The sequence below is a fragment of the Pantherophis guttatus genome, chromosome 7, assembly GCF_059756535.1.
Source record: "Pantherophis guttatus breed Tessera chromosome 7, ASM5975653v1, whole genome shotgun sequence".
Lineage (NCBI taxonomy): Eukaryota > Metazoa > Chordata > Lepidosauria > Squamata > Colubridae > Pantherophis > Pantherophis guttatus.
In genome coordinates, this window is record NC_142069.1 from 15465215 (window position 1) to 15492331 (window position 27117).

At 40.1% G+C, this 27117-nt stretch overlaps 2 protein-coding genes across 3 annotated transcripts in view; one reads left to right on the forward strand and one right to left on the reverse strand.

Annotated features, from left to right (window-relative positions):
* The window catches only part of CECR2 (CECR2 histone acetyl-lysine reader), a 108349-nt gene extending 87704 nt beyond the window's left edge, over positions 1-20645 (reverse strand). The window contains exon 1 of one of the 2 annotated variants that reach the window (XM_034403707.3): positions 19616-20645. In XM_034403707.3, coding sequence (XP_034259598.2) covers positions 19616-19873 — 258 coding nt within the window. In that variant the 5' untranslated portion in view covers positions 19874-20645. The remainder of the gene's footprint in view (positions 1-19615) is intronic. The other variant, XM_087873090.1, reaches the window with a different exon arrangement.
* A 4574-nt stretch (positions 20646-25219) lies between these two features.
* The window catches only part of ADA2 (adenosine deaminase 2), a 54477-nt gene continuing 52579 nt past the window's right edge, over positions 25220-27117 (forward strand). The window contains exon 1 of the mRNA XM_060694454.2: positions 25220-25319. The gene's annotated coding sequence lies outside the window, so the exon portion shown is untranslated. The remainder of the gene's footprint in view (positions 25320-27117) is intronic.

The window sequence follows — 27117 nt, forward strand, 5'->3', positions numbered from 1 at the left end:
GTTCCAAAGACAAGCATCAGGAAGAAAAGGCTCTCTTCCTGGATCCTATCAGATGGCACTTTCTAATGGAGAGGATCCATAGCATATTTCACTTGCTAGATCTGATGGGACGGATATACACAATCAGGGAGAGGCGCTTCCTCAAATAACCTAGTCTTATGCCACAAAGGTCATTATAGGTAACTAACAGTATTTTAAATTGAATCTGGAAGCAAAGTTGCAATTTGTGGAGCATAAGTATAACACCAACTGCTTGGGAATCACACTTAACTGCCAGTATCACTGCATTCTGAAGTAGTCTACTCAAGATTAAGACATGAGTGACTATGGGCCTGCCAGTTGAGGAACAAACACAATAGGCTCATAACACTGCAAATTCGAGCAGAACATGGCTGTGCCCTGTTCAGCTAACATAAGTCCTCAGTCCAGTAGGATCCCCAAATTACACAGTGGTTTTGTTTGGGAAATGAGAACCAAAGATTGAAAATCCGCAGAACAAATTTGGAGGCCTTAGAACTCAGAGCTGTTCAGTCTTGCTAGATTTAAGCTGAATCCTGTTTTTCCCCTTTCCCAAACTCCACAACTTCTAAACACTGGGACAGAACATGCACAGCAACACTGGGAGGTCAAGATGGAAATATAATTAACAATCATATCTAGCAGCCTCGTGCAGATGCTAAATGAAGCAGCAAAACTTCTCCAGTGCCAATCCAGTGATTTCCTCTTTCCTCATTACTAATATATTTTTCAAATATCCAATCTATATGATTATATATTTTTGAAATATATGGACACAACCAATTGAGTACACAGAAATCAAACTGATTACGGTATATTATTGGTGAATAGAGATAGAAGAGTTCAGTTATATCAGCTAAAACATGTCTAGGGGCTCACTGTGAAACAGATCACAAAATGCTCATGTGCAAGTTCCAAATTAAGCTAAAGCACAAGAACAAGAACAAAAGCCAGCCAGTTTCCACAATATGATCTTGAACTCACCACTTTTAAGGGGAATGTCAGGAATCATTTATGAAATCCCAAATCTCACTGATAGGAAAACAGGGAACTATGAGAAAAAAAATCAATGGAACTGTTGAAGATCGATATGAAAACATTGCCAAAGATCAAAATAAAGAACAAATCAAACTAGATGTCAGAACAACAATGGAAATTACCAAGAAAGGAAGAGCCAAAGCAAAAACAGACAAAAATGTGCCTCACTGACTATAGAAAGACCTTCAGTTGTGTTAACAGCTCTACTTGTGGAATGTCAGGAAAATAGAAATAAGAATATAAGATAACCTTTATTGTCATTTTTTTCTGTGAATACACTGGCACACATTAAAAATGAAATTCTGATGCCTGATCTCAAAAGAAAATAAGCTGAAAAGTTGAAAATCCATCCAAGCTCATAGCACTATCGACAGAATGTTTTAACCAAGTTTCCGTTGCAATGATGACACAGCAATTTCTCACCTGCCGGTTTGTTATTAACTCTAGCTTTCATGTAAACCATTTAAGGCTCTAAGGAGCACATTAGCAAACAAAATAGATGGTAGTGACACTCTATATGGATTAGTCTTTAGCCCAATTGTTAGCCCTCCACGTTTGCCTCATTTCCTCTTTCGATCACATCATCTCCACCTCAGCAGAGACTCAGAATGGGAGGGAGACTTCCCTGCTTCAAAGCTGGCTGTCCCCACTGCTTCCTCCCCCCAAAACGGCATAGATTGCAGCTGATCTCACACTCTCAAACCCATCGACACTTCTGCTGATGGCACCTTCAACCGAAGCAACACACTCTCCAGAACAGCTTTAACGATAGTTCTTCTCTTGCTAAATATTACCAAATCCAATATAAACTGATGGTCATATAACAGCTTGGTAATACATTTCAGCTTTGTCACAATTTCCAAAGAATCACTTAAACCGGATGGCACTTTCATCTCCCAAACCCCAACACTCTTGAGAGTCGAAATAGTCACAGACAAGGAAGATGCCGCTATTTTAGAATAAATCTCGTTGTCTTCATCCAAAATTTATACCAGAAACCACAGTCCACTCAAAACATAATGAAACAAATTGGTTTCAGGTCAGCAAAGGTGTAAGGTAAAACTGTACAGTAGACTTTCTCCTTATTTATACAATGTAATGAATAGACTATTGAGGGATGATGGATTGAGTTTGATTTTAAAACTGAAGAAGTAGTAATCTGTGTGATGCTCATGATACTACTCCGATAGTTGAAAATGAACACAGTGAAAAAAAAATGGTCATAAAATTAAATATAAAGATCAAAATGGTAACAACAGCTACAGAAAGTAGCCTTAGAATTGACAAGAAAATACTACAGTGGTGCAAAGCTCCCTTTTACCAACAAGAGTAAAAGAGCAAAAAAACAAAAAAAGCAAAAAAACCCAAAAACCACAGGCTAGCATGGGTAGGATCACAATTACAGTCATCACTACTTGTAGGTTATTTAGTGGAGTTATAAATTTATTAAGAATGTTATTTTCCATCTGTTAGAGTGATTTATGATCATGAATAAGACTGTGTGTGGATTATAAGAATATGTTTATAATTCTAATGTAGATTGCAATTATAAGTTGGTCATGGATATTTGTATTAGTTTTAATAGAATACTGAATTTATGGATCACTAGACTGAGAATTGTCTGATACAAGAATGAGGCCAGAATTATAGTCATAAGTCATGCTGGTCATTAAGCAGGTCACATCATCACATTTTATGACCTTTTTACAGCACTTGTTAACTGAATCACCACACTTAAGAGAATCCATTGTCTTGAAGCAACACTGGTTTCCAACATCAACAACAAAATTTGCTGTAAAATGCAATCACATGACGCGGGAGGGGAGACATCAGAACTTTGAATCCAGGTTGTAAGTAGCCCTGGGGAGATCTGTCATATGTTTGAATGGTCATTACACAACCAGTTGTAAGTCGAGGTCTACCTGTATTGGGGAAACTTTAATTAATGCATTTAGTGTCCAAGTGGTGAACTGGGCTCATAGGCTTAATGGTCACTGATACTTTAATTTTCTATGAAATTCATAACTGTTTAAAAAATTGCATTATACAAAGTCTCACTAAATCAACTTTATTTTTGATTTTTTTAAAAAATGAAAGATTTCTATTGGGGCTATCATTTTGATTAACAAATATCTATTAACAGCCACAATCTTGCTTTAAAAAACTTCCAGAAAGCTTTTAATTAGAGGCAACCTCTTCAAGCATACTCTGATAACACTGCTTTCCAGTAAGCCAAAAGAAATTGACCACATTAGAGAAACTTGCTACAGTGAATGGATCTGTTAAATTAACATATTTTCTGACAACCAAATCAGCTGCCTCTAGTACCATTGTTGCCAAGACAATAGAGACCCCGGGAATGGGCACCCATTTTAAAAGGAACATGTCTATTGAAAAGGATACACTCTGGAGGAATGAGCTTGTGTATTTAGCTGGATTCATTACTGTAAGGAAGAAAGCTAGTTGCATTGTTCTCACAGGGAACATAGATGCAATCATACTATGCAACTGGAAAAATATAAAAACAATATATTACAGTGTTTTTACCTATATCTTTATAACCTAAGTTTAAATGTATCTCTTATCACAGTAATCTGTAATAATTTCCTCTCAAAAGATTTATGAAAACATCTTTAGACATCATGAAAGTAGTCTTCCCCCTCCCCCATGTCCTACCAAACAGGCACTGAACAGATGCCAAGCGTGGAGAGCTATCAATATACAATTGCCATGTTAGGGAGAACAGAACCCTTAAGAATTAGGCTTGCTCAGCAAACAAAGCTTGACTGCCTTAACCCAATATATTATTTTGTACTGAATTAAACCTTCTCTGAGCTCTTGTTTGAGGCAGTTGTTTGGTTCACATACTACTTTGCTAAAAACTATGTCTTTCCAAAAGCAATGCAAATTCATGATTTTTAATGTGGGTTTTAATTGTCAAAAATTAAACTGAAGATTCTGTGCTGAAGTTTCATTAACTCAATGTATTTCAGCACTGAAACTTAACTTTTATTATCCAAACTGATATTTCATACTAAAGTTCAATGAAAATCTATCACAATCTTTTCATTATTATATCTAATGGGATATCATTTGTTGACTGAGTTAATAAAATTACAAGTGGAGCTATTACTGTCTTCACACAATTTTCAATGTAGCATTAAACATTTATAGAGAATGCATTCTATGTATGTTTAAGGACACATTTCTTATCTTCCATTTCCAAGTCTTATCTGCATCATAATTTTCATATAATAACTGGTGACACAGTAGCTCAGTGGTTAAGATGCTGGGCTTGTCAGCTGTAAAGTCCGCAGCACAAGTTTGAGATCACAGTGCCAGAAGGGGTGAGTTCCCATCCTCGCCTCAGCTCTTGCCAACCTAGCAGTTTGAAAGCATGCAAATGAGAGTAAATAGGTACCACTTCAGTGGAAGGTAACAGTGCTCCATGACATCATGCTGACCACATGATCACAGAAATGTCTTTGGACAGCTCTGGCTCAATAGTCTTGAAAAGGAGATGAGCACTGCCCCCTAAAGTTGGCAATGACTAGCAGAGTAAAATCCACAGGGACTCCTTTTACCATATAATGACTAGCCCATATACTATTTCTGAATTATGGGAAGCCAGCATCAGATCTTTGATGACAATAACAAGACAATACCAGGAATGTCTAAACCCATGGGAAGCGAGAAATATTGTAACTATATGTAGTACTGATTTTCTTCAAACATATATTGTGTACAACTTTAAAATTTAAAATGATAGAAATCTATTGTTAAATATATAAACCAGGGGTGAAATCTACTTACCTTCCTTACAGGTTCAGAAGCGCACAAGGGGCATCACTCCTGGTTAAAACCAGGAAGTAAAAGACACCCGGGTGGGTGGGCGGAGCTTTGCTCCACCATCACTAGCGGATCGCCAAACCACCGGCCAAGATCGCTACTGGACCAGGCGATCCGCCCCAATCCGGGAGCATTTTACCCCGATATAAACCAACCGTTAATGTTAAAGATGGAGCTATATAGAGTATCTCTAGGACCAAAATGTAATTTATCATTTGTTAGCTGAGAAAATATGTTTAATGTTGAACCAAAACATCACAAACAAAAACAAAACTTTATTACCTAATATTAAACACAGTTTTATTAAATGAAGGTGTATTCCATCTCATCACAGAACTTTTCAAGAACTTTATCTCATAAAGTAAGAGAAAAGTTTAGATTTTTTAATGGAAAAATGAAACAAGCTTTTTCACAATGTAAAGTAAAACCAAAGTCTTGTAAAATGTATTATACCCCTGTTGTAAAATCAATATTTGATAGACTTAATCAATATTTGATAGATTTAAGCAACAAACATTTGCTAAGATGGTGAATTTTTGCTGATACAGGAATATGCAAATTTGAAAGAAGACAAACCCATAAACTATAAAGGCAAATTAATGGTAAGATTGAAAGAGGGGGAATTTTTAAATATAACCTTATGTAGCAAGGACGGAAAGATAGCTGGTCTGAACAGTCCCGGAAAAGCAAGCTTATCAGACAGTGTTTCGTCATCCTCAGACATATCAAATTCCTCGAAATAATCGTCACCATGCTCAGAGCCGTCCCCACCTTGCTGGGCAGTAGTAGCCATAGAAGTTGAGGGTTTGGCTGCTAAGCCAGAATGCATTGCCCTCGGGTTAGTCATAGGTATAGGAGATATTGTATTATGTTGCAATGTAGACTGCAAAAAATTGGCAAACGCTTGAGACAGCATAGATTGGAAATCAATCACCTGACCAGAGTTAGAGGGGCCCATTACCTGCGGCTGAGAAACAGGTTCAGCAGAATTAGTGTCGGAAGCTGCAGTTTGCACCTGCGGTGGTAGAGACTGACCCTGATCACCTTGACTGCATATCAAATTGTGACCCTGAGGGATAAGAATAATGTCACCCTGTGGCCAGGTCACAATGTTGGGGTCCTGAGGAGTATAGATAGGAGTCACCATTGGCTGAGGCTCATTAACCACAGTGGGTAAAGTAGGCGGATCCTCATTCTGCATTGTAGCTTTAGCTCTATTAAATTGTCTCTCTAAGGCATTATGGCATCTAAGAGCATGTTTGTTCATAGACCCCTCAACTGGGGCAGTTTTGGAAGTTGTCTTAGGTACACCTCTGGTCTTGGCCTTTCTCTTCCCCGCAGGTTTAGAAGAAGGGGCCCTACAAGGGGAAACTTCCCTTTCAATATCAGAGGACAAAGGGGAATCCGCCATAACCGTGGAACAGAGGTGTTTTTTTTTTTATATAAAATATAAATTAACTAAGACAATTATAGAAACGTAAGAAAAATTCAATAATCACTTCCCTTCAATCAACTGGCAATCAGTTATGGAAGGCTGAGGCAGATGGCTACAGGAACAGTGTCAGCACGCCACGCTTGCCGGACTTTGGAGCTGTCAAGGAAAGTTTCTTCAGCAAAATGGCGACCGGAGGGAATTTAGAAGAAAAAATTTGCCAGAACGCCACAAACCTCTTAAAAGGAAAAAATTACACAAATATCAGTTACAAGATAATCAATTGATCAATGAAGGCAGCAGGTAGTTAAACTATTGTTACTGTAGAGCTCGCCCGCATCCAGAAAATTTTTGTCAGTTTGAAAATGGCAGGAAGCCTCAACCGCCACGAAACTACGTTCTAATTTCAGGTGTATGCTTCTGACGGGCAGGGACCCTGGAGCCGCAATCGGAGAGAGAGCTGCGTAGGTGGGGGGGGGGTTATATGGCAGACCAAAACCAGCTCCACCACCTGCGGCACCCACCGGGGATAAAAGGCGCACCTCTCAGCTGGGGAAATTTACCTAAAAAATGCCTCCAGCGTCCCTCACGGCGATCACAAATAACGGCTTGTCAAGGCAAATACCTATTCGAAGGAGAAGCCACGCTAAACAAGCTCCCTGTGTGCCGTCCCCTTCAGCTGGGCGAAAACTACGAAAACGCCTCTCAGCTGTCTGTTGGAGCTAATTTAAGGGCTGGGTCGGCAGTTTAAACTGAGCCGAAACCGCTGCCCGCGCCTCTCAGTTGTTCTTAATTAGTGAAATGGCGGATCAGCAAGAGAAAGGCACTGCCGAAAGCGCCGCTCCAAAACATACACAATCTTTTAGCGCAGCTCTCTATACACCAAAATTGAAAGAAAAGATCAAAATAGCTCGGAATTTTTAGTAAATTAATCAAAAACACTCAGTAGAAAGGGCATCAGGTGTTCACCAATCCTCTGAGTGAAAAAGACTGGTGGGGTGACGGCACTGGGGGCGGAGCCAAGGCTGCAAGAAAATTATGGGCACTCAGTTCATCCAATCAACGTAACAAGATCCCATGAGTAGGATTGCCGGCGCATCAAGTCAGGAAAAGATTGATTATTGCACATTTTCTCCTAAATATTATTTGGGGAATTTAAATCCTGTCTGGAAAAATCTGGCATATTAATTATATGGTACTTATATGGTACTTAAGCAGCATATTTCCAGGAATTTGCATTCAGAAATAAATTCTATTGTACTAAGTGGTGTTTATTCCCAGATAAGTTCACAGAGCTTCATTTACAAAGACCTTTCCTAATTATTGCATTCTATGATATAGTAACACATTATTTACCCACTAATACTATATACTGATTCAAATAAACTGAAATTTGCAAGTCATAAAATAAATGCTTCTACTCTAGAAAGAAAAGAAAAGAAATACTCAGGCATAAATTAATACCTGAGAGCTACATGCCTCTGTAAAAGCTTGGATCATTGTAAATTTCACTGGGAAAGAATCTGGCATAATAGTAGTAACTGTATTTAAGTATTGTTAATAAAATCACATTTAATTTTATCCTAACCCCATAAGTGTGACTAGCCAAGAAGGAAAAAGGAATAGGGATATTTTTTTATTTAAAATATAAAAAATAAAAAATAAAGAGTTTGGAAAGGAAAGCACACAAAAAATTACTAGTCAAAAGATTTGGGAAAAGTATACAGCAACACAGATTTTTCATATTATTTTTACTACCGTGTTTCCCCGAAAATAAGACCCTGTCTTATATTTTTTTGAGCCCCAAAATAAGGGCTTGGCCTTATTATCAGGGGGGTCTTATTATTTTGGGGGTACAGGAGGTAGCGAGCATGGCCACCTCATGGCTGCTACTGTTGTGTTGCGCTGCTGTAGCAGCCCTCGTCAGCTGTTCCCTGGGGCAACCAAAGGTGGGAATCTCCCCGGCATTCTTGACACTCACCTACCTCCCATCCACCCCCATCGCCTGCAAACTCCCACCCCGCTCCCACCTCTCCGCCAGGTGACCCCCAGCAGCCCCAGACAACCAAAGCCTGCACCCCCCCGGCTCTCTTTTCCACAGCACCCGGCTCTGTATCGAGGGGGATGGCATGTGGGGCGGGGGAGAAGCAAGTCGGGGCTTGCTCCTCTTGCCGTCTCTTCTCCCACTCCTCGCAAGTTCGAGAATCAAAATTCTCGAACTTGTGAGAAGTTTTTTTTTACCCTACAACTTGTTTGCCTGCGGACAACAGCGAGACACGTGACGGAGCTGCAAGGCAGTAAGACAGCTCCACGCACCCCAATGGTACCATAACAGCAGGCTGGCTGCTTCCCTTCCCCACCGTCTCTTTGTTGAGGGAGGTGGCAGATGGGGCGGGGGAGAAGCGAGATGAGTGGAGTGTGATTGTGCAGCTGGCACTCGAGTCGGACAATAAGGAGTCTGGAGAAGATGTGGTGCCAGAGGCGGGGATTCAGCCAGGGCCTTCAGAACCTCCAGAAGCTCCCTTAAGTGAAGAGGACAAAGAGGAGGAGCCTCTTCTCGATGCACAGGCGCGCAGAGCTGCCAAAAGGCAGGAGTGGCTCCTCAGGAGGAGGTCTCCTCGAGAGTAAGGCTTGGGGCTAATTGGCCACTCCCTTAGCCTATTTAAGGAGGAACGCCGACTGAAGCAATTTGCAGGGAACAACTTCGTTCACATACCTTCGTGTCTTGCTTATCTTATCAGCTTCCTGCAAATTGCTTCTGGGCATTCTGCCAACCACAGTAAGCTTTCAGTTATTATTCTTTGAATTCTTGGCGGCTGTTAATGCAGTTAATTAACAGCTGTTGTTGTAAAAGACTGATTTATTTAGTAAACCAAGGTTTGAACAGACTTTGTGCGTGCTGCGTTCTTTGGGGTCCATAGCTGGGGCAGAACAGTGACAGGGCTCCTCTTGCCATCTCTTCTCCCCTCACCTTGGCGGGCACGGCAGGGCTCCCTGCCCCTGCCCAAATTGGATGCAATTTGGGGATGGCAGGTGGGGAGGGGTGGGGCCGGGGAGACGCGAGTCTTACCTGCCTTGCAGCTCCGTTGCGTGTCTCGCCATTATCTGCAGGCAAACACGTTGTAGGGTAAAAAAACCTCATAAGTTTAATCAAACTTCTCAAACTTGCGAGAAGGGTTTTTTTTTTACCCTAAAACGTGTTTGCCTTTAGACAACGGCAAGACACAGGACAGAGCTGCAAGGCAGGTAAGACACATCTCACGTCTTCCCCAGCCCCACCCCACCTGCCACTTTAAATAATTGCAGCCCTTATGTTTTCTATAGAAGCCACAACTGCTACAATATCAAATAATAAAGCAATACTCTTTAAATATCCTTTAAAACAAATTGACAACATCCACAATAGCCAAAACTTTAGTAAAGGCAGGTATGGAATCTGTATTGTAAAGTATGTATTTTCGATTCCTAATTCCCTACCAATGATCTGGGTGCTATGAATGTTTTAAGGAACCTGATTTTTTAAGACTTGGGAGTCTTAGAGATGGAGAAAAACCTTCCAATCTTCATTAAACATTTTTTCCAAGCATTCCCATCTATCCAGGGTACAGGGCCCCTAATGCTTCACAGCAACATGAAACAATGAGTGAAATTAAGGAGTGGGAATGTACAAATTTCCTAACTCCAATTCTCTCCCTCTCTGCTTGTTCCATATACCAAAAAGATAAGGGACAATCACCCTTTCTTCCACATTTTCTGCCTAACCTCAATGGTTTTAATTCAATAGGTTCCTGTTATGAAATGGTAAATTAAAAAATCTGTTTTGGGGGTCCTTTATATACCTTATCATGGAAATAAATGGAATACAGATAATCCTCAACTGACAGCCATTCATTTAGTAACTGTCCAAAGTTACAAGAGCATCAAAAAAAGTAACTTGTGACTGTTTTTCATATTTACAATCATTGCAGCATCCCCATGGTCACATGATTAAAATTCAGGTGCTCAGCAATTGGTTCATATTTATGACAGTTGCAGGCTGGGGCCAGGTGATCACCTTTTGCGACCTTCTGACAAGCAAAGCCAATGGGGAAGCCAGATTCACTTAACAACCGTGTTACTAAACAACTGCAATGATTCACTTAACAACTGTGGCAAGAAGGGTCGTAAAATGGGGCAACATTCACTTAAAAACTCTCACTTAGCTACCCAAATTTTGGGCTCAATTGTGGTTGTAAATTGAGGATTACCTGTAATCCAATGAAACTTTGTGAAAAATGGTTTTATTGTAATAATATAACTAAAAGTTTCTTCACCTCCATGGACTCTGCCTGCACCTCCCTAAGGAGGTACACAGCTTGGGAAAGGCTGCAATAGACAGTATACTCCTGCAAACTATACAAGATGCTCCATTCACAAATGAAAAACCTCTCTGGTTCAGCTTCAAGCTAGCAAAGTAAAATAAAATATATTATGGAGTATTTAATAAAAGCCCACTATGATAGCATTCTTGTCAATTGTTGCATATTTCTGTGCTTCCAACTACTGCCTAGTAGTGTGTAGTTCCACATAATCCAAGGAAACTCTTTTGTGATGAAAGACTACACACATTGTTTGAATCAGTGGTGGGTTTCAAAAATTTTCACTGCCGGTTTGGTGGGTGTGGCTAGGTGGGGGGGCATGTGACTGAGTGGGCATGGTCAACTTGACGTCACTCACGCCCACTCAGTCACATGACACACAAACACCCCACCTAGTCACACCAACAGGAAAAGGTAGGAAAATTTTTGGAATTTCCACCTATCTACCCCCCACCCTCCATTCACCAGTCACCCCCGTTTCCCCTCCTTTAGTGGCCCCGGCCCTAGCCCCACTCCCTCCACCACCGCCTCTGTTCGGGCTGCTTACCTTCTGTGACAGCTGGTCCAGAGTCCGGAAGGCAAGCTGACCAGTTTTTGGTGGCCTCCAGCCAGCCACCGCAGCCACAAAGCGGCTCTCAAAGAGGCAGCGGCTGGCCACAGACTGCCGAAAAGTACCAGAGGTCGCGGAAAAAGCTGCTGCTGTCGCCACCATATTCTTCGCACATGCACATCCCATTGGACTTGCAAGGCAATGGGATGCGCATGCGCATAGAACATGGCGTTGATGAAGATGGCGGGCAGGGTGAGCAAGCTGTAACCGGGGGACCGGTTCGGGGGTGTGGCCGGCCAGCCATCACTACCAGTTCAACGACCTTGGCCAAATTTCTGCCAACCATTTGGGCAAAGCGGTGCAAATCGGCTGAAAACCACCTCTGGTTTGAATGGAAAACCAAGATGAGACACTGATGCAAAATAAGACGAGCTGATGCACATGGACATGGACCAGTATTGGCTATAACTGTCTTTGGGACATGCGTTTTGGATTTCTGAACTGTGCTGGTTTCTTTAGTCTGTATATTTCACCACAAAATAAAGGGAAACTATGGTAAAAAGTTTCAGCTGTGGTGTTTAACAAAGGCTTAGTGGTTACAAAAAGAATTGGGGGAGGGGGAGAATGCAGGTTCTTTGCTATTTCTTAGACTACCAGTCTAGACTAATACAATAACAATTGTTCCATCTACTTAACAAGGGTTTATGTCTGAAGAACATTATCCAAGCATTCTTAAATTTACAATATTTCCTATCTCCTACATACACAATGGAACAAAAAAAAAAAAAAAAACCTCATTGGGGGAATTTACCAGCAAGAAGCCTACTAAAAACTATGGGTCCAGAAATTAAGCCTTAGAACAATTCAAAGTGTTAATTCTGTATTATCTCATGTAGTATTTACAAATTATGGTAGTATCAGTGGTTAATACACTTGCTTATTTTGTAATATGCTATAGACTAGTGATCTCTAACTGAAATTCAGTTAACGTAGGATGAAAAGCCACTCTCTGCAAAAGAAGGTAAACACACACAAATGTGCCTTATAATATAGCAGCCAATCAGATAATATTAGAAATCAATCAGTTGTGCAGGACATTCTGGTTCTAAACTCATAAGTCATCATAATGTATACCAAAAAAAAGCACCAAATGTGTGTTCTTTTCCTATTAGCAGCAAGAAATCTGTACCTTCAAATTACAGGTGTTGGATTTATTTATTAGAATTAGAAGGTAGACTTACTCCAGAATGACTTGAAGCAGCCTACATAGTTGAAAAAAACACAATAATTAGCATATCATAGTAAAATATACATGGTATTAATGTAGTATCTGCTGTCATAATAAGCAGATCATACCATTCCTATCCAGCATACTTTGACTCTTCAGGAAACACAACTAACACACTTTCATTTTATGATTTTCAGTTTAGACTTTCTTTCTTTATATAGGGGTAACTAGCAACTGAGAATAACACTTCATGCTTTTACAGAGTCTATTTCAAAACACTAATACTTCTATAAACTTGCTAATATTGAACATACAATTCCTGTTGATATTGTCATATTAAGATGATAAAGAGTTGTTCTAATACTGTACAAGTCAAGAAAAACTAAATAGGCCAGTAGGACAATATAAAGTAAAAAATAAAGTAAAAAGGTTGCCGGAGGCAAACAAAAACTCAGGTGCATATACAAATTTTTGCAAATTAGGAAGGCATAGCCTTTAAAATTAGGTACAAGTAATAGAGGCAATCAATCACTGAAATGATATCACTAATGGCCATTTTTTAAAAAAAATATTTACTGGTTTTCCAAAAAAAAAAACCCTCCCTGTTTCTGACAATCCCATACATCATTCCTATTTTCTCATCTTGATTATGATGTTACTACCTGTATATCTTAAATATCCTTGAAATTCTGAAGTATTCAATGCCTGGGTTTCTTCTGGGAATGTTCTGAAATATCTAATATTTTTTTAATGTGCAATATTCTTTTTGCACATGCATCTCTCTCATGTCCCACTGAACTTTTGACCTGGTCAGAGCTGAACCACCTCCTCCCCTCCAAACCCACAGCTGCGATGTTTTGAAAAAAGGGATCCTGAGTCGCGTGAGGCAGCTGCCTCTGCTAAAGCCAGCATGGGGGCTTGGCTGTTCAACATTTTCTTCCCATAACAATACCCAGAGCCTTGTCTGATGGATGCACTGCTTTATTTAAGCCAACCAGCTTCGTAAATCCATTCCCCTTCTTCAGCCTGTCTTTAAAGGGTAGTCCAGGAAAAGAAAAAAAGGACATCTGCTTCACACATTCTGAGATATCCAGCTGGTGGATGAAGTACACATCTGGAAAGATCACCATCTTCTAGTCTAGAAAGCATAATGTTGTGGACTGAGAATGAAAAGGACAAAAACCTGGACAGCACAGATGAAAATCGATGTCAAGTTTCTTCTCTAAAACGAACAGTGAAGCATATCAGTATAGAGACCACTAGTAATCATCCCAACTGGGGCAAAACTTATAAAGTCAAACCCAGATTTTTTTAAAAAAAAAGTCCTTTGTGTCTTACGACTGCAAAGAAATGTGACAGATATACTTTCCTTTCATACTGACATTTAGAATTAGAAATAAATTAAGTGTTTTTAAAAATTGGCAAAAGACTTCAAAGACATCTAAATTACTATATGCATATGCTACCAACAGCTGATGTGAAATACACTATTTGTGCATTATTCTTTTCAAGCTCATATTTTCTGGAAAAAAAATACTGCAACACTTAAGTATATTAGGGTAGGTGATGGTTGCAACATTTTAACCTAACTGTTTTGCATTTCTATTGCTATATATACAAACTAGCTTGCTTTTTGCTTATCCCTTTTTTTTATATTATCTATTTTTCCTAAACTGAAACACTGCAGTTATGCCCAGATGTAACTTCCAGCATTCCTAGCAAGCAGTGATTGTAGAGCTTCAGGTTAATTCTGGAAGAGTCAAGCTCATTATATTATACTTGGCAGGACAAGTCAGATGTTTAAAAGTGGAACATCAAAAGATGGGTTGGCTCATTCAGTAAACAGCAACAGCTGGCTAACCTTGTCTGGGCTTGGAAGCTAAGCAAGGTCAAGTATGGTTGGTGCTTGGAAAGAAGACAAACAGGGAATCTTAGGATTGTACACTCAACCGGTAAAGCCAAAAAAGGTGGAAGGTAAACCACCTCCATATTGCTGCCCCTCTGCTTCCACTCTGATATATGGAAACAAGACATAAAAGTATATTTGCTTAACTCTCTCATCATAAATCTACAAAATAAATGTTAAAATTGATCATCGTTTGACAAGGCAATTGCCCATCTTTAAAATTTAAGGATTAAAAATTGTCCATCTTTAAAAAATGCTTTCTTCTGATAAAAAATTGTGGATATATTAATATGAATTGGGGGGGTTCCTATGGCTCCCTTTTTTGGTGTAGTTGAAAGGTTGCTATTTAATCCAAGATAGCAGTATGAGGTATAAGAATCAAGAAATAAGGCACTTTTCTGAGAAAGATGCATGGGATCAGATCAGACTGCAGACCATGCTATTTTTGTTTCACAATACTAAAAAACCTAATGAAAACAATAGCAAAAGAAGATTGTGAGATTACCATCATTGTCCTGCATAATTTATCAAGTATGTGCTCTGGAAACTAGTATAAAATTCATGCTGATTATGTGAGGGTAAATTCCACAGAATACAAATTAGGAATTCAGAAAAACAGCATACATACATGGGCAAAACATTCTGGAAATGTCCAGGTACTGAATTTCTAAGCCCTGAGTTCAAAAGGTACAATTCTGAAGATAACACTCCTAGGCTGGACAAACAAATCAGGAAGCACTTTAAGCCTACACAAATACTAGAAACCTCTTAGTAGTATTTAGCAATGCCCATAATCTAAAACCACCTCAAATTATCAACAAGTAAGAATGTGCATGGCTAGGTTATAATTGTCCACATTGATTGCTTTTATTGTAAAACTTCCCATGCATCTTCCTAACATTCTTAAGCTGTGGAACAGCATGATCAAAATCTCTTATAAATCAATATACATATCACATATAGAAAAACTATGAATCATAGATATTTGTTGAGAAGAAATTGTGCACATAAATGATGTGTCCTCCATCTCAAGAATATAGGTTGACAACTGATCATTAATCAAAATTTATATGAAAATAACATATCTTAATATATAATTAAATCAATGTTTCTTCTGATAATATTGAAATTTACAAAAAGTAAAAAAACATTGAAGTTGCTTAAAACTCTTGAATACATGTCACAATGAAAAAAAATCTTATACAGGTAGTCCTCAACTTACAACAATTGAGCCCAAAATTTCTGTTGTGAAGTGAGACAATTAAGTGAATTTTGTCCCATTTTATGACCATTCTTGTCACAATTGTTAAGCAAAGTATTGCAGTTGTTAAGTGAACCTGGCTCTGCTTGTCAGAAGGTCACAAAAAATGATCCTCTGGCCACAGAACACTGCAATGAATCATAAATATGAACCAGTTCCCAAGCATCTGAATTTTGATCATGTGACCGTGGGGATGCTGCAAGGTTGTAAGTGTGAAAACTAGTCATGTCACTTTTTTCAGTGCTGTTGTAACTTTGAATGGTCACTAAATGAATGGTTATAAATTGAGGATTACCCATATTACATTTATTTCCCTGATAAGGTATATATTCAAATTGTTCAATAAAAAATGTTTATTTTTTAGAACTTGTAACCATGAAATAAGAGTTGTATAATGAAATAACATTATACACAGTTGAAGTTCTTGAAGCAAATAACAATATTGTAAAAACATATGTAGTTTTTCACTATACTGATCCTTAACAAAAAAAATGCAAGTCTTTGCATCTTCAACATATAAATCATGATGGATCACATAAAGATGTTAATTGATCAAGTGATAATGTGAAGCTTTAGCCTGACAATCTTCCAACAGTAATTCAGTCCTTCACTCCACTACTTTCCAAGTATTTGTACGCTTGTTCCATCTATATATTTTCCAGGAAGGAAAATTCTCCTGAATTCTCCTAGCACCCTCTTTTCAAATCATCATTCTCTTATATTACCCCAATATATTTCAATATAGAAAACCAGCATAAAACTTCTATTCATTACTTTGTCTCAAGCTAGTTTCATTAATAACAGCTATTTCACAGAGCTCTTATTTTAAAAATATTATATTCAATATAAGCAAATATAGATCTGTAGGTATGTTTTTATTAAAAGAGAATCAAATAAAAACAGAAGAGGTGCATCACAAATCTTCCTTCCTCATCTCCCTCTGAAATGCATAATCCCTCTAGACCACTTTAAATGTTCCCACTTGGTATGGAAGTTGAGGAACTAGAATCCAAACTGACTTATTTGTGAAACAAACCAGATGCCATTTCAGCCTCCAAAGGGGAAAGGCTAGTACAATTGCCTTTTATCATTGTAAATTCAAGATCTTTCCCCCTGCTTCATATGGTTGGGCAGGGAAATTTCTTTTAAGGGTCCACATCAATAGGTGAAGGAGGAGCTCTTTTTGCTAAGGAGTACTATCACTGGAAGATAATTTACTCTTTCAGAAATTTAGCACTGCATAAGGGATTCTCTCCTCCCTCTACATTCACATCCTGTTAAAGGGGTTGTAGGAATTCTCACATCCTGCTGTACTCAGTATCTTGGGAAAGAAGATTTAGACTACCTTTGAAAATTACAAACATGTCACAGCAATATTTAACTCACCAAAGATGAACTCAAGCCAAAACTAATATTTAAGGCCACAATAAAATTAAACCTGAACATACATCCTTGTATCTACATTCAAAATACACAGCAAGACATTATACTCACAATCATTAACTATACCTTACTACTGAGTCTGACTACGTCAATCACACTTACATAGGTTACAAGACAAAATAGATTTGACTGATTTTAAAATTAGACAGAAAAATAGTGTGCTAATAGAATTCTAACACTATATTTTATTCCCTGCGCTAAATTTTTAAAAGTAGCTTACTATTAGTGTACACATGTGCTGCTCAAACACATTTCAGCAGGGACATATAAATACGTGTGCCCCTATAACTAAACATCAGAATGTATTGTAGCTTTTATAAATAGCCTATGCCTGATAACACACAACTAGGGAAAGTTACAAAAAAAACCACACCTCTGAATATCTTCATTATGTGCAGAAACAAGGTAACTCAGCTTCAACTTTCGATGTTGCTTTCCTTATCATTCAGCTAAGAATATTTTTTCTATAGATCACAGATCTGAGTCTCTAGTAAAGCTACCATTTTAAACAACCTTTAGGGAAGTAATTATCTTTATTCCAAATGCTATACACAGGGTACATACAGTATAATGGTAGTCTAATGAATAGCTTTGTTAAAATAGCAATTATATAAGTATGTTTACATTTCACTAAGTTTGTCTTAAGGTATGAAGAGAGCCTAACAGGATCTTATCATACACATTTTAAAAGTTGAAAAGAAAATGCGACACTAAAGTTATTGCATCTGTTATAAACAGATGGTAAACTCAGGTTTAATCACATTGGCCTAAGCTACTTAAGATCTTGGAAAATGACACAAGGCCTCTGGGAGGTCTGCATACACATATCCTGGTCATATTCTTCCATTTGACCTAATTACTTTTGGTATTGTTAAAATTGTGCAACAAATAAAATAAAACCACTGCCTCAAGCTCATATACTTTCTAGAGTCAAATTAAGTGCACAGTATTATATTTTTAAGGCTGTATTCTGGACAAACAACTGAGCAATGCTGGAAAAACACCCTTTCTGAACCCTGGAATAGTAATGTTGGATAAACAGACAAAATTTCAGAGGGTTTTTTTTTTTAGAAAAAAAGTAATTGGTAAGAGTAACTTATCCAATGTAAAATTTGCAGTAATTCACTATTACAATAATTTTGTTTATCCATCTTATTAGCTAAGCAGATTTCCCAACTTCAGCTGAATGAATTTATTTCAATGTGCTGCTTTCCTATGAAAATGAAGTCTAAACTCCAGAGAACCTTAAAAGAAGAGAAAAGGAGGAGAAACACACCGCCTGCTCAATGGCCACAAAGCCTACAGCTTGATTGTCACAAAACCTGGAGGGAGCTTATAAACACCACCCTAGCACGGATGGAGAAACAAAACTCCCCTCCCTCTTGCCCATCTTTTCCCTGCAGGAATAATGGAAGCAAAGCAAACTCTTTTCAAACCCTTGGACTGATCTCAGGCCCCCAGAGAGATAAGATGGAAACTTCTGTCTTTGAAATGGAAGCCTCCTTTTAAATACCTGGTAGCAAAACTTTAAAAAAGAGCAAGGACAGCAAAATGGAAGACTTTAGAATCAGAGCCACTCTCCTCCTCTCTACAGCTTGCTCAGTGAACTGATAAAGAAGAGATAATCAAGATACACACACACACAGAGGCATTACTTTGCTTTTCAAAAGGCGGCTGAAGTCTCCACATCGCTCCCACACATCCTGGCTCCGAACAAATAAGGATCCCTTGGGGTTATAAAGAAAGGATCCTCCTCGCCAACTGTGACACTTCATTGGCGGGGGAGTGGAGGGGGGGGGGAGAACCGATAGGATCAAAAACCTCTCCCAACCAAGAAATAAGCTTTAAAGAAAGAAAGAAAAAAAAAAAAGCGATACTGTAACACAAAACAGAAGAACTACTATTGTTTGGCCCTACTCCGTATCTCCGAGATGAGGCTTCCCTTTCTCCATCCGGCTGCCATAAAACGACTTGCCCACTTTATAGCGTTTCGCAGGTCAGTGTTTCCGCACGTTTTCTCGGGAGCAAGGCACCCTCCCCTCCCCCCACCTCCTTCGGTGGGGCTTTCGGCTACCCTCTTGTCATTGTTCACACCGAAGCCACAATCCCCGAACAGCCTCGGCGGCACCACTTTTTTAAAAAAAGACGTCCCCCCCCCCAAAAAAAAATCCTCCCGAAGAAAAAGAAGACCACAACTTTTAGGAGGAGAAGCCCTACCTATCTACCTACCTACCCGTCTGTCCCCACGCCGCACGGTGGGGGAGGGGGTGGAAATGTCCGCGATCCTGACCCTCCCCTCCCCCACCGTGCGGCGTGGGGACAGACGGGCAGGCGCTTCAAGAGCCCCCCCACCCCCCCACCCCCACTCCACGCCTTGCGCCGAGAAGGGCTGAAAGTATTGTCCTGCCCTCTCGCTTCTCCTTCGGGACCAGAGGCCGGCGGGGTCGCTCTGCGGACCGGCCGCTCCTTACCCGAACACGCGCCCGGTTCTGGCCGCGCTCCCTTCCCCCTTGAGGAGGTCGCCGAACTCACCTCAATCTCGAAGTCCGGCAGGCGGAAAGCGGTCCTGAAGAGCGAGCAGAAGTGAGCGATGGCCGGCACTTCCCACCAGGAGCGGAGCTCGCTCAGGGCGCTCGTCTCCGCGGCCGACCCGGCGGCGCTGGCCGTCGTCGAGCCCTCCGCTCCTCCGATCGCGGCTGAAGTAATAGTCGCTGCTGCCGCCGCCGCCGCCGCAGCTGTGGAGACCCCTCCCGCTCCGTCGCCGCAGCCTCCGTCCTCCTCCGGACACATCTCGCTCCGGGCCGACGGCGCGAGATGCTCTCCTCCTCCCTTCCTGCGACCGAACTGTCCTCTTTTCCCCCCTCAGCGGCCACGGCTGCCCGCTCCGCGCCCGCTTCTCGGCATGGGGTTCCTCCGGGTTGGCGCCTCCTCACCCTCCGCTCCTCCTCCCCGCTCGCTTGGGGGGTCTCTAGGGCAGGCGAAGGCGGCGCTGCTCTCGGCGGGGGCTGCCGCCGCAAAGACCCATCTCTTCTATTCCTTCCCCCCCCCCACCCGCACGTCCCTTTGGCCTCAGCTCGCCGCCGCTGCAACTGTTGCCTGGTCCAGGCAACGGTTTAAAAAACAAGCGCGCGCTCCGATAAGCATTCGACGCCGGAGAAACAGATGGGGCTCCGCGGGAGGGGGGGGAGAGGGGAGGGGCGCGAGCGGAGGAGGAAAGGGGCGGGGTTGGGATCCGAGGGGCGGGGCGTCGTGAGGAACAGGGATCTTCGACTCTTGAGGAGGACCAGCTCGGCCTTAGATCAAGCCTCTTAATCCTGGGGAGAAGGGGGGGGCGAGGGGGTGGATGGGCGAGAAGGGGACCGGACGTCTTTCGAGTAGAGCAAGGGGCGGAGCCTGGCAGCTAACTTTTTTTTTTTTTTTTTTTTTAAGCGGCCGCACGAGCCCTGGAGGAAAAAGGCGGGGCCGGGGATGTAAATGAGGTTTCCCCGAGAGCCGTTTAAAGAGAGAGATTGCTGAGCGCGAGACAAAACAAGGAGCCGGCTCGGCGAAGCTCTTCGCCCACGAGGCGGAGGCGGAGCCGCTCTTTATCATAACAACAGCCTGGCTCCGCCTTTTTTTTCGGGGCTGCCAATGGCGGAGCTCGCGGTGGGCGGGGCCGGCGCGATGCGGGATTTCTATGGCTGCGGAGCAGGAAAGGCGGAGCTCTTGTCGGCAAAAGGGAACGAAGGGACTGGCTGAGCTTCGGCTCCCGGACAGCACGTGGCGGCCCCGGCTTTGCAATATGGGTGGAAAAAAAGGGTCTCCGGATGCCAGTCCGCGCAGAAATTCATTGGGATTCACTTTTCAAGTAAACGTGCCTGTTTAGATACGGAGCAACCGTGTGAACGGCGTTGCTGAAGCCCGCTGGTTCTTGCCTGGATGTAAAAAAAAAAAAAAAAGCAACTTGATTCCAGGATTCTCGACTGCTTAGAAATGGAACTGCAAAAATTGCACGAGGTCCGAAGTCGTCCTCGCTGCTTCCGCCGGGCTTTTATTTTTTATTTTTTATTTTTTAAAAAATTAACCTGACATTTGCAACGTCTTTATTTTCCTCCTTTGAATTGTCTTCGCATTTTACCTTGTTTTTGAACTACATTCTGCGCTCATCCTCTCGCTCCGTTTGCAATAATTAGCCAACTGTGTTTTATACAACTACGGTCGGGAAAGTGGATAAAAGGTAGATTAATTTTTTTTTTGATCTTTTCTTTTTCCACTTTAGGGATCCCCTTCCCCCCCCCCCCCCCGCACCTCCTTGCGGATTATAATCCAAGATGGGATCGCCCAACGCGAAGCTTGGATAGTGTTTCCTTTTGTACCGATTGAAGTGAACTCTGGGGGCGTAAGAAGTCTAAATAGGAAATAAAAGTATTCAACCGTCAAGTAGCGAGAGCCGAAATTCATTCGTTGATTGAAGTGGATTTCAGCGCTTTATACTGCTGTGTTGTGGTCTGGTGCTCAACTCTGCAAATGTGAGAATTAAAAGTTCCATCACTGTTAAAATATACAATTTTTACCTATATTCAGAGATCTGAATTTCCTGTAAAGCTTGTTTGTTCCTACTGGAGTAAACACTTTACTCCAGGAACTATTTTCTCGAAAGCAATTTACTTGTTTATAGTAGCTTCAATGCAGCGAAGTTTGATTCTTTAAAAAAAATAATTTTGAATTTTTTTTCCTTTTATTGTAGTGTACATCTGAATTTTAAATATGTTTAAGGGGTGCTTTTTTTTTAATTGATTGAAAATAATGCTCCAGGGTTTCAATTTGTGCCTTAGTTCTCCTCCAGATAATCAGTGTAAAATTGTGTTAAGTCTTTTGAAAAATCAACATTCCTCTAAACCCAGAAAGGTCAATATTTGACACTGCTGAGAAGACTTTGAACTAGAAAAATGAGTACATGTTTTCTGAAGTAAATCTATGAGGTTAATTCAGATTAAAAATTAAAAACACACACAAACAATCCAGAAGAAAGCAGTAAGAAAGTACTTGTCTTTATGTGAAGAAAACTAAATAGATATGTCCATTTAAGTTACCAGGAGCCAAGCTCAACTTGATGAAAACTACTATATTACTGTACAGATTCTTCCATTGGGTTGCTTGACAAATTATACTTTTTTAAAAAAAAACACTCAATTTTGCAGTGTTGATAATAGTCTCCATTATCTTTGACAAATTGTGGGAAATGGGCAAAGTACAACATGACTATTGGACAACAAACATCCTGCCCAGGGGGAAACAATGACCCTGGGACTACAGGCCAATCAATCCTATATTGATTCCTAGAAGATTCCAGAGCAGTAAAGTAATTAATCAGTATGCACTTGGAGAACAATGAAGTGATTAACAGACATCTGAAGTTGTCAAGCACAAGTTTTGCCAGACTTAATCTTCTCTCCTTTCCTTAGACTATGGATAAGTTGTAGACAAAATGCAAAGCACCTGAGAGAATGCCCCATGACATTCTGATTAGCAAGCCTGTCCGTTACACATGACCTGGATGATATGACTATTAAATAACATCTTAACCGGGCATAACAATTATAGGTGAAGGACGGTGCTCAAGAATTCTTCACCAAATTGGGGAGCTATCCCATGAGATGACACAAAGTTGAGATCTTCCATATTTATGTTAATAATGTAGATGCAGAGGTGGCAAGGATAGTCACATGTTTGGTAGATGAGATAAAAGTGGATAGAATATCTAATAGCTAAAATGATCTTGATGAGTCAAAAATAGATGGCAAATAAAAACAAATAAATAAAAAATAAAAGACAAGTGCAGAGGTATTCAGTTAGGAAAGTGAAATAAAATGCATAACTATAACGTGGAGCAGACCTGACTAGGTAACAGTCGTTCTAAGAAGGATTTTAGAATAGTCAACCACAGGTAGTCTTCAACTTACGACCACAATTGAGTCCAAAATTTCTGTTAAGTGAGACATTTGTTAAGTGAGTTTTGCCCCATTTTACGATCTTTGTTGCTACAGTTGTTAAGTAAATCATTGCAGTTGATAAATTAGTAACACGGTTGTTAAGTGAATCTGGCTTCCCCATTGACTTTGCTTATCAGAAGGTCGCAAAAGCTGATCACATGACCTTGGGACACAAATATGAACCAGTTGAATTTTGATCACATGATCATGGTGATGCTGGAAAGGTCATAAGTGTGAAAAATCATAAGTAATTTTTTCAGTGTCGGCGTAACTTTGGTCACTAAATAAACTTGTTGTAAGTCAAGGACTACCTGTATTCATATTCTCTTTGTAGTATGGTTTGGCTGCAAAAATGGGCACAGTTGGTTTTTAAGCTGCATTCAAATGATATTACAAGTTTAAGAAATGGGCTGGAAGTAACAATGAAATTTAACAGAGGCAAATACATCAGATCAAATGCACATTGTGCAAAAATGAACACTGTGATATGATTGCAGCCTCCCCCCTCCCCTGTAGCCAAATCTTGTACCATTAAAAATCTAGTTTCCAAAATAAAAATATAATCCATTATATTCTGCCTTGGTTATCTCCCCATCTCTTTGTTTTTTGTATATAATTTTTATTTAAATTTTTTAATATTTCATTAAAAGATTAAAGGATTATGGAAACAGAAAAAGGAAAAGGAAAAGGAAAGAAAAAAAATAAGAACAAAAGAAAAATGAGAGACAACAAAGGTCAAGGGAAAAAAATCTAAAGCTTCTTTGCAGCAGTTACAATTATGGTAATTTCCATTTCCACTTTACCAATATCATGATTCCTTTCTTCCCTTAACCCCCCCCCAGATTGAATAAAAAGAATTAGTTTTATTCGTTTTATTCAATTTCAGTAAAAAGTTCATAAACAAGTTCCTTTTTTTTACAAAAATAACTTTTTTTTTTTTTAATAAAATTCATTTTAGCCATTTCTGCAAGCTCCGCCATCTTTACAACCCGTTCCTCCATTAAGGGTACTTCTGTATGCAGGTAACTCTCGACATATAACCACAATTGAGCCTAAAATTTCATTTGTTCAGCAAAAGAGTTGTGAAGTGCATTTTACCCCAACCTTTCTTGCCACTGTTAGTAAATGAATCACTTCAGCTGAATTAGTAGCATGGTTGTTCAGTAAATGTGGCTTCCCCATTGACTTTGCTCGTCAGAAGGTTGCAAAAGGTAATCACATGACCACGGGACTCTGCAACCATCATAAATACATGCCAGTTGCTAAGTGGCTGAATTTTGATCACATGATCACAGAGATGCTATAACAGTCACAATTGTGAAAAATGATTATAAGATTTTCAGTGCTGTTGTAACTTCAAGGGTCACTAAACTATTGTAAGTCAAGAACTATCTGTAATACGGTAGCTGTGCTGTGGTTACCATATATAAAACCAATTGTCCATGAGTGTTTTCTAATTGACTTTCCATCTTTTTACTAGTACTTTACTAGTATTTTTTACTAAGTACTAGTAAAAAAAAACTGATTTCATCTGAATGTTGACTTTAAAATTTAATCATCATATTTGGGTCTCAAGCACTTTTCAAGTGCTTATCCCCCAACTCCAGTATTGAGTCCTGTTCTGGGCAACCATACTTTAAAGGAAGATTGAGACACATTACAACAATTTCAAAGAAGAGCTATAGCAGGGGTGAAATCCAGCAGGTTCTGGAGAACCAGTAGCAGAAATTTTGAGCAGTTCGGAGAACCGGTAGCGGAAATTTTGAGTAGTTCAGAGAACCAGCAAATACCACCTCTGGCTGTCCCCAGAGTTGGGTGGGAATGGAGATTTTACAATATCCTTCTCCCAGGAATGGAGAGGGAATGGGGATTTTGCAGTATCCTTCCCCTGGAGTGGGGTGGGAATGGAGATTCTGCATATCCTTCCCCTGCCATGCCCATCAAGCCACATGACGCCCACCAAGCCACGCCCACAGAACCAGTAGTAAAAAAATTTGGACTTTACCACTGAGTTATAGGGTATAAAAATCAGAGTATTAAGAAATAAATTTCACAAAGGGAGATGGAAGGAATTGGGCATATTGAAAAGAGGGAGGAGTGAAATATAATTGCATTTTCTAGTACTTGAAAGGATGTCTAAGATCTGTTCTTACATTTTAGAGCAGTGTTTCTCAACCTCAGTAAATTTAAGAAGTGTGGACTTCAACTCCCAGAATTCCCCAACCAACATGGAGAACGGCCAATTACAAATTGCCCACTTAAATGTAAGTCTGACTCTTTAATTCTAATTGGCAGGATTGTAGTCCTGCTTTACTTTGAAATATTTTTCTAATAAGATATTTGAAAACTTTATAATTTTATATCCTGGCAAAGATGAAGTTTGTTTGACTAAACTCCATGAAAAAGTTTTCAATATGTTTTTCATCTGTAAAGTTATTTTTAATGAAATAAGCCTTTCTCCAGGAAGTACTTTTTATTTCAGTACAATGTAGCTCTTTGGAGCACCATTGCAACTTCTTTATACATCTGTTTCTTCCAATTATTGCCTTATAGCAGTGATGGCTAACCTTTTCCGAACTGAGTGCCTAAAGAGTGCACGTAAGCAAACGTGTGTGCGTGCCCGAACCCCCCAAAATGCAATGTGGCGCAGCCCCCTGCATGCGCCCCAATCCCCCCATGCGCATGAGTGCATGCCCCCGCACATGCCCCCCCCGTGTATGCGTGGCAGAGACCCGAAAACCAGCTCAGAGAGGTGCACACGCATGTGCAGCAGAGCTGAACTGGGGCGATGGCTCACGTGTCATCAGAGAAGGCACTGTGTGCCACCTCTGGCACGCATGCCATAGGTTTGCCATCACAGCCTTATAGCATCAGTGATAATTAAAAAGTAAACAGGTGTTTACTCTGGTGTTAGCAAACTGGGTAACTGAGGTGAGATGCCAATACCATCGGTTTCAAATAATATTGGGGGCATATGCATAGTCTGAAACAAAATAAATCCTTAAATTTGCTTGAGTCATATCAATAGTGCTTTTTTCTCCTTCCAAATTTATTTTCTCTGCTTTTGAATCTAGTGAATGTTGGCATATATAACAGGTGAGATTATACCTAATAGAGATTTAGCTTGTCAGAAGAATGCATGTTATATTATCTATTCAGCCTTGCAAATGTCAGAATAATAATAGGGTAGATCCTTCTGAGAGATGGAATGAGATGGTGAATATGAAATGGTCATAATATTTAAAATAAATGATGACATGCTCTAGTAGGAAAGAAGCTACTACCGGCCCTTCTGAAAATGTAAAATGAAAGGGTAATCCAATGGTATTGAAAGGCAGCAAATTTCTTTTAAAAAAAGAAAATCACACAATATATAATTACCATATGGAATTCATTATCCTAAGATATTGCCAAGGCCAAGAGTTTAGTACGTTTGGGAGAAAAAAGCAGACATTTTTATGGCTATTGAGACCATCTGTGGCTACATTAGATGGGATGAGAATCCTTTTTGTTCAAGGGAAATAAAAGGGAAATAAAATTTCCCCTCTTTTAAAGCACAGAATAACAATTTACTGATGGTAAGAATTAGAAAGTAACTTCCATTTTCATGCAGATTATTCAGTAATTGTCCATCCGGGTATGTCAAGCACTTTTTAAAAATAATCGTGTGATCCTGGCAGCTGGCCGCAAAGGGATGCTAAATTAGCTGGACCATTGCACTGCCATATGATGTTCCTATTATGGTAAGATATATTTGTGCTGGTCTGGTGATGTGGATAAACAATTTTATTTATTTGCAGCTATTATTCTGCCACTGTTTCTCACTGATTATGTACACGGCATGTGTTTGTGTGTATGTATGTGTGTTTTATCCCAGAACAATCCAGCCTGAGACAAGTGATTTCTTGGTCACATGCACACAAAATGACAGGCTGAAGTGATCATGTCCCTATTTCAGGAAACAGTGACTGGCATTCAACCATAGTCTGGATGGCAGTTGCTCTCTTGAGTATTTGTATTTGCCTGTTCTGAATTAAGCCAGCTGTGGCTATAGTAAATGAA